At 44.5% G+C, this 8,316-nt stretch overlaps 1 protein-coding gene across 1 annotated transcript; it reads left to right on the top strand.

Moving 5' to 3' along the window:
• The first annotated feature begins 546 nt into the window (after nucleotides 1-546).
• SOD1 (superoxide dismutase 1) lies at nucleotides 547-8,092 on the top strand. Its single transcript, XM_087418156.1, has 5 exons — nucleotides 547-707; nucleotides 3,976-4,069; nucleotides 5,736-5,805; nucleotides 6,646-6,763; nucleotides 7,877-8,092. The coding sequence occupies exons 1-5, from the start codon at nucleotides 636-638 to the stop codon at nucleotides 7,982-7,984; spliced, it is 462 nt and encodes a 153-aa protein (XP_087274282.1). The 5' UTR covers nucleotides 547-635; the 3' UTR covers nucleotides 7,985-8,092.
• Nucleotides 8,093-8,316: the final 224 nt, after the last annotated feature.

Genomic DNA, 8,316 nt, shown 5'->3' with positions numbered 1-8,316 from the left:
GCTAACCAAATAAGTAACTCTCCGGGCTGAGGACTAAAAAAATTGCAGGGAAGAAAAGGTGAGGCCAGGGATTGAGATGTATCGACTTTACACACCCTCAGAAAACAAGACAAAAAATGAAAACTACGAAAAGCACCCAGCTTGGTGCGTCTCAATTTCTAAATAACAAATGAGACAATGTTATGACCAAATGCAGTTGTAACTAAAGACATTTCCAGACAAAGTGACTTCAGATCTTCAGGGCGTGCACGTAGACCTCACTGTCCCAATTTCGCCTACTGCGGTCCACAGATTACACCTTTGAGAGTGAAAACGGTTTTTTCCACGGTCGAGCTCTCTGGGCGGTTCACAGCCGCAGGGCGCAGGAAGCCTGCAGCGCCAGGCGCAAGGTTCCCCATGTGGCTCCTCGGCGCCGCCCCCCGCCGTGCCCGGCCACTCGCGTGCCGAGGCCCCCGGGGGGCGGGGACTGAGTGCGTGGGCGCCGATTGGTTCCGGGCCAGGATGGGCGGGGCGTGGGGCTCGGCCTATAAAGGCGCCGCGGCGCGCTCACCTCGGTTTGCGTCGGCGTCTTCTGTCGCACCGTCTGTTTCCCTTGTGGTCCTCGGAGCCCGGAGCGGAGCGCGCCCCCGCGAGTCATGTCGCTGAAGGCCGTGTGCGTGCTGAAGGGCGACGGCCCGGTGCACGGCGTCATCTGGTTCAAGCAGGAGGCAAGGGCTGGGCAGAGGCCGGCGGCGAGGCTGCGCCCGCGCACCTGTGGCCGGGAGCGGGCGGCTGGCCGGGCTCCGGCCGCCCCCGCCACGCCCCCGCCGCGCCGGGCCGGCGGGTCCGAGCCGCGCCAGGCCTCTTGCCCGGAGGCCGTGCGGCGTCCCCGGGCCGCCCGCCGCTCGCGGCCGCGGAGTGCTGAGTCACCAGGCGGGCCCGGCGGCGGCGTGCGTGGCGGGGTCTGGGTGGGGGTGCGGGCAGGAAACACCCGGGCGGGTCCCGTGGGTGCCGGGCGGGAGGCGAGAGCGAGCGAGGCCCAGGGCCTCCCTGGCCGCCGCCTCGGCGTCTGTAGGCCAAGGCGGAGAGCTGACGTGTTGGGAGAGCCGTGGTTCTTCCCTGCGGGGTCGTCTTGTGGGTCCCGAGGATCCTGCGGACTCTGAGTTGCGCAGTCCGGGGCCTGGCCAGTCCTTGAGATCCGGGGGGGGGCGGGTGCGGCCGGGCCGCCGGGGTGTTGTCGCATCCGTTATCCTTTTGGGGCTTGCTTTCCGACTTGAGCTCTCTAGTTCAGGGGTCTGCAGACTACGGCCTGCGGGCCTAATCCATCCCGGGGCCGGTGTTTGTGCAGCCCTCGAGCTAAGTGGTCTTTTGTATATTTATGTTTAAAGGGTTGTGAAAAACAAGAATATGCGGCAGAGACCGTATGTGGCCCTTCACAGAAAGATTTGGTGACCTCTGCTCTAGGTCATGTTCAGGCTGTAAGGGCAAAGAAGACGACCCTGGACAAAGCTCCTGTTCCTCCTCCAGACCTCAAGAAGCCAGATCTAAACAACTCCTTTGTTGGGGGTTTTCCAGAGCAGTGATTTTTAACCCTGGGGGCGCAGTAGGCTTATTTGGGGAGCTTTTAAGAAATACAGATACCCGGGCCCAACTCTAGATCAGTTATATCAAAATCTGTCGGGGTGCAGTCTGAACATTGCTGTTTTTTAAGTTTCCAAAGTGGTTCCAGTGTGCACCGTGGATTGAGAATTATTGTGGGTAGAGGGTAGTGGGTGCGTTTGGGAGTTGAAAGTTAGGAGACCTGGACTGTTTCCTTTGCATGGAATTGTCACTTGACTCTGTTCTTGGAGTCTTAACCCAGTTCTCTGTAAAGTGACTTTGAAATTGCTCTACCAATAGGCCCGTTACTGAGAGGGCCAAAGACAAATTTCTGAACAAATCTTGTAAAATAAAATAGGCAGAAATACTCATGATGATATTGCAAAACAGGTGTGTGTAAGGAAGATGCTTATGATCAGACTGTTCCCCCAATCTTAGGTTACCAACCCGTGGAAAATTGTTTATGTTGTACTTGGCTAATTAATCATGAAAGAATATTTAATATATGAATGAGATTTAGTCTTTAAAGAGGTTTACAGAAATGTGAGAGGACAGGAAAAGTAATCTAGATAAGTATCCATCTCTGAAATTTGTATGAGAGAGAACTTAAATTCGAGCTAATTTTGTTTTTTAAGTGGTTTCCAGATTTTCTGGAAAAGCCTCTTTGGCATTTGACTACATTTTGTTGTTTTCATTTGCCAGACTTTGTTTTGTGGGTCCCCTCTCCTCCCCACATAATTCCCGGATACTAGAGAATGGAAGCAACCTCTGAGGGATCCCTTCCCTCTGGCCAGTGAGAAATGGCTCCTGGTGCTTCATTCAGAAGCCAAGCTGTGAGTCCATTCATAACTGAGGTTCCCTTAGTTTTCCCACCTTCCCTGAGTGGCTTGTATGGTTCCTTCTTAAGTTCCAAACTTCATTTTGGTGGTGCTGTTTGTGCCTAATGAAGACCCTTGATAGTTAAGCATTACAGCTCTCCAGATATGCAGATGTATTAAATTGGCAGTGAACTGTTTTTGTTTGGCCTGTTGAGTGTTTAAAATTTTGGATTCATTTCCAGTTTTTTCCCCCCAATTTTTAAAAATCAGAAATTTTCGCCTGTAAGTCCAAATTCTTAGCTTCTCTTGAAAAATTGGGAGATGTGTCCATACTGAGCCTTCATTAGCCCAGGGCAACACTGCGGGACCAGTTTACTTTCCTTCTTGCTTCCCTGACCTGTTTTCCTCATTTGAGATAGCCTGGCCCCTGTAGGGCTGTACCCAGGCAGCTTGCTGTTGAACTACTGTATGTGCTTTGTGTATTACCCGTTAAATGGAGGCTTGGCAGAATTTGTCTTGTCTCTGTGCTTTGATAACACAGCGTGTTTTGGGGGATATTTCACATTTGAGTTTTTCCAAAATTAAAGGTTGTCCTTAAAAGAATCGTAGTATATCTATTCTCAAAAAGAAAAGCCAAAAAGGCAGCAGTTGCCACGCTACTTACTTTGAGCAGTAGTATTTATCTAGTGGAAAGTCAAATCTTCCGAGTTAACACCTCTTGTAACTGTTGGCCCTGGCTATTTAAAAACAAAGACACCATCATGTTTATTACTGTGTGAGTGGTGTGTATATTTTGTTTTACTCCTAAGATCTCTTCTCTAGCTGTAATAGTAACTTCCTTGATTTCTGTATGCAGCCATGCAGTATGATTACCCATCACCATTGCCTGAATGGTGGTGCCTCTGTGTTTTTTTCCACCTGCTTTGGTGTTTTTGTTATCCTTGCTTTTTGGTCTCAGTAGTGAGAGTGGAAAGGTTATCTAGATTTCAGTGCCTAAAAAGACTTCAGAAAAGAGTACCTCTGGTTAGACTAGACTCAGTCTCCCAGGGGCAGTGAGATAGGATATTTTCTGGCATGAATCAAAAATATCTATGCTGGAAACTGATGGTCACCCCTCTCATGGAGAATGGAGAACAGGGATCCTCAGGTAGCCAGTTGGACATTTCCAGAGTGCCTTTTCTTTCTTTCTGTTTTTTTTAGGGCAAATGTGTATGTTTGCTGTATGGAAGAGTTGTCTGCATGAAGAAAGCACGGTGCTCAAAAGTGTATGATGTGCTAACATTTGGGTTTAAAAGTTTGCTGTGTACGCATATACTCACCGTGTGCAAGTATAACGATCAACAAGTATTTACAAAATAAATAAGAACTTATTTGTATGACATTTGAATAGAGCAGTTAAGCAGCTTGCTGGAGACCCACTGCTAGAAAGTGGTGGGCCGGGCATTTGGACACAGATCATTTTTAACTCCCAAGTCCATGTTCTTTCCCGTTTTCTGTGAGTGGCAGAGATAATTCAGCTGTTTTATTTGTTCAGAAGCACTTGCTCTCTCAAACTTCTTGCACTTTTCTTTGAATAAAGGGAGATGGGCCAGTCGTGGTGTCGGGATCCATTGAAGGGTTGACTAAAGGCGAGCACGGATTCCATGTCCATGAGTTTGGAGATAATACACAAGGTGGGTGTTGGGCTGCTCTAGTGACCCATACTGGTTTAACCTAGTAAGATAAATGGGACTGAGTACAGTTAGCCCTAAACATTAAAAAAAAAGAAAAGTCAAGTTAGTGACTACTAAAGTCAACCTTAGGGAGATTAGCCACAAAACTGGTTTTTGACTCTAAGTGTGGAAAGGAAGGGGAAGGAGTTGATGTTTTTTATCATGATTATGGCTTGATTATATAAGAGTCTCAGGTGTTTTTTGAGGAAACAAAAAATGCAGCTCCTGGGGCCAGCCAGTGGCGCAGTGGTTAAGTGCGCGTGCTCTGCCTCGGCGGCCCGGGGTTTGCAGGTTCGGATCCCTGGCGTGCGCCGACGCACCGCTTCTCAAGCCGTGCTGTGGCAGCGTCCCGTATAAAGTAGAGGAAGATGGGCAGGGATGTTAGCCCAGGACCAATCTTCCTCAGCAGAAAAGAGGAGGATTGGCAACAGACGTTAGCTCAGGGCTAATCTTCCTCACCGAAAAAAAAAACCAAAAAACTGCTCCTTTCTTATCCTCTGCAGTGATCTCCGGTGTTAGTGAGCTGGGGTTGAGGGTGGCTGCTTCACGCACAAGTCGCATTTATTTGCATTACCCTGTAGAAATAGCTCCACACCTCCAAACAAGCTCCCTAGTAGGACAGAAGGAAGAGACAAATTGAAGATAGAATGTAAACTCTTGGTGCTTTGGATTGAGTTTCATTTTCTCAGTGTGGGATTAGAAGCAAGTTAACAAAAGTTTATGGGTTAAATTGCAGTTCGTGATCTTTTGCCATATTTGAGTTATCTGAACTTAATGTTTACACTGTTTATGATGAGAACTTGATTCATTTTGCTGGCACTTTGTTTAATGTTCCATAATTTGGTTCCCATAAATAGTGATCTAATGTCCAGATTTGATCCATTTCAACAACTATAAAATTCCTCCAGTTGTTTCTTGGTTTTATTGCCTGTGCTTTGCGAGGCAGGTGCTCTGTGGCTTTGATATACTGTGCTACTTTGAGTAACCTCCGGGTCTTCTACCTGGGTGGGGTGGATCTGGGGGGACGGGAGCAGCTGTAAACAATGGAAACTTTCCATCAGCCACTGAATGAAGAAAGGACCTCCTGCATTGTGGGGGCTTTGTCCTATGTGAATGGTGTTCCCTGGCACACAGGAGTGCCATTTTTACCGAACACAATCTGAATGCCACCCTCTGGAGTTGTGTGAGGCAACAGCCCTTGGACATAAGGTGCCATTCTATATTCTGCATGCAGCAAGTAAAGGTCACAGACAGGAGAGCTGCTTGGTGTAGTGTGTTGCTGGGGAGGTAAGTTTTTTGTAGTTAAGGTATGCTACCTTCTTATGAACTAGGATCATAATCATGGGATTTTAACAGTAGGAGAACCGTTGAAGATCAAGTCTCGGCCATCTTATTTTAGAGGGCAATGAAGAAAGCAAACCAGAGAAGGGTATTAACTTTACCAGCGTCATGCAGGAGTTAGAACTTGTCTCTACTCTCTGCCCATTTTTTTGAAGGTGTTGCATCCTGGTTTTATTAGCCTAGAAGTTACGATGTGGGTCAGTAGTTTCTCCATTTGAGGTTTTCTCAATGACCAGTTTCTTTTAGAATTTTGATTCATAATTTGGCTACTTTTTTTGGTAAATAGGCTGTACCAGTGCAGGTCCTCACTTTAATCCTGAATTAAAAAAACATGGTGGACCAAAGGATGCAGAAAGGTGAGTGACAGAATGCTTAACTCTTATTGAAATAGTGGTGGTGGCTTTTTGGGGTCAGTATGGGTATACTCCTTGCAATTGCGTGCTTAAGATAATTGAGTGGTCTCCCCCACCTCTGCTGTTGAATTTGTTGCCTCCCATGTAACACCTTGCCCCCAAGTGCTGGAATGGCTTACTCCATGGGCTAAAGAATTGACAAATGGGGACACTTAAAACGATGTGGTTTTGTACATTTATTGAGTATAGAACTAATACAAATGCCAAAGGGAACTAATACAGGAAATGTCATGAATAACAGTACTGTCAACCACTAGCAAAATAAACCATCATGGGGAAACATAGGAAACTTTGTAGATAAAAATTTGATATTGAAAATTTGATGAGACTCCATTTGTATGTTTATTTTCTCAGAACCTTTCAGGAAAATATTAAATTTAAGGACAAGGATTAGTTTATTTTTATAACAGAGGCCTAGGGGCATAGCTTTCTTAGCTGTGCCAAGAGTTAACAGAGTGAGAATCTACCCTTTGGTACTTTCCCTCTGAGATTGAGATGCGCCCTCATCCCACAACTCTTCCCAGAGCATTAGTTTGCAGACTTGAAGCCCTGTTTGAAGAGCTGCGTGTCAAGAATGCCTAGTTACTTGTTTTTAAATTTGTATGTTTGCAAAATTTTGTCAGTCTGGAAAAGTGGGTCCTATTTGATATTTACCATATCCACCTCTAAGCCCACCCTTAAAGATCTATCTGACTCCGTCAGTTTTTAATGTAGCTCATGAACGGTCTTGATGTTGTTAAACGGAAATCAGTCCTAATCTCTCTCATGCTTTTTCAATGTTAGGCATGTTGGAGACCTGGGCAATGTGACTGCTGACGAAAATGGTAAGGCCGATGTGAATATTAAAGATTCTGTGATCTCACTCTCAGGAGCACATTCCATCATTGGCCGCACAATGGTGGTAAGTTTTCTTATAATAAGGATATGCATAAAATTCTACCTAACACATAGTCATGTATCTTTTCATGCTTTCATGATTATTAATCCTGGTTTCTAAGGGTCCACACAAATTGTACCTTTAGTTCAGATTAGGAAAAACAGTTAATTTAGTGGATGATTACAGTGACGATGTATTAGTGATCTAGGTCAGTTAAGAATGCCGTTCTGCTGAGATGCAGTAATGAAGTAGATTACATTTGATCATAATAGATTTGCATTATGGAAACAGTAGTCTTTAGTTTTAAAATGGCCAGATTTTCTTGCTACAATTGGTTTTCCCCCTTGTAGTTAAACAGAACATTTTGTTGGGTCTAAAATCTGGGGCAGACCTCAACAACATTAATACTCCTTCATGTCTGCAGTTTACCACCACTTGTTCAACACGTGGGAAGTGGTTGTCCCAAGTTACCCAAGGGAGCTGCATCTGGTTCATGCAAAACAGTGTGTAGCATGTGCTCTCTTTTGGCTACCCCAGAGCACAGTTCACATTCAGTAGCCTTTCAGTTGACCCTTTGTCCTTAGAATTTTCTTCAGTTGGAGTTGTGAAGCAGAAAAATCACTTATCAATGTTTGATGAGCAAAATTTAAAATCCTATTGTTTAAATAGTTTCATAGTTTTAGGATTTACCTCTTATTTATAGGCCTATTGTTCCTTAGGCACGATTTTGATAGATTTTTTTTGGTTCACCTTCCCTTTCCTTTTTTTCAAAGCATTTTGTACTAAAAAGAATGACTGCTGTAACTGAGGTTACTAAAATTTCTCATGGAGGATTAAGACCAGCATGTGGTGGCCTCATAACATAGTTGTTTGGGTTTTTAGTATTTCATTTAGAGATAGCAGCACTTACCTAGTGTCAGAACATAACTTATGTCTTTGCATCATCAAGAAAAAGCTTTGAGTAGTAGTTTCTACTTTTTACTACTAGATTAAATATTAGATTTCCCTACTAGTAGGATTATTTAAACATGTTCTTTTCTAATATTAAGTGGTTCTTCAAAGTCTTTTGGGTATTGTGGAGAAGAGGTGGTAATTACTTGATAGCCCTAAGTTATGTGTTTTTAAAATTTTTTAAAGGTCCATGAAAAACAAGATGACTTGGGCAAAGGTGACAATGAAGAAAGCACAAAGACGGGAAACGCTGGAGGTCGTTTGGCTTGTGGTGTGATTGGGATCGCTCAATAAACATTCCCTGCAATGTTGTGGTCTGAGTCCTCGTAACTCATCTGCTTTCTTGCTAGTTGTAGAAATTTAACTTGATAAACATTAAACACTGTAACCTTAAAAGTGTAATTGGTGTGACTTTTTTTTTTTTAATTACTTTAAGTACCTGTAATGAGAACTGATCTATGATCACTTGGAAGATTTGTATAATTTTATAAAACTCATTCAATTAAAATGTGTTTCAGTGATTTCTGTATTTTGCCAGACTTAATCCCACATGGGTATTAAATTGTCTGAACTGCTTCAGTTCTCACTCAAGCCTACAATAAACAAGTACCCTGTATGGCACTGTA

The sequence above is a fragment of the Ceratotherium simum genome, chromosome 27 (genome assembly GCF_057802395.1).
Source record: "Ceratotherium simum simum isolate JZ-2026a chromosome 27, ASM5780239v1, whole genome shotgun sequence".
In the NCBI taxonomy this organism is placed as follows: Eukaryota; Metazoa; Chordata; class Mammalia; order Perissodactyla; family Rhinocerotidae; genus Ceratotherium; species Ceratotherium simum.
The sequence above is the reverse complement of the archived record's forward strand: the minus strand, read 5'-3'. Positions and strand labels throughout refer to the sequence as shown.

Coding starts and splice junctions, on each gene's coding strand:
- SOD1 (XM_087418156.1), top strand. CDS start 636: ATGTCGCTGAAGGCCGTGTGCGTGCTGAAGGGCGACGGCCCGGTGCAC. Junction 4,070..5,735: donor GTTTGGAGATAATACACAAG/GTGGGTGTTGGG, acceptor TTTGGTAAATAG/GCTGTACCAGTGCAGGTCCT. Junction 6,764..7,876: donor TCATTGGCCGCACAATGGTG/GTAAGTTTTCTT, acceptor AATTTTTTAAAG/GTCCATGAAAAACAAGATGA.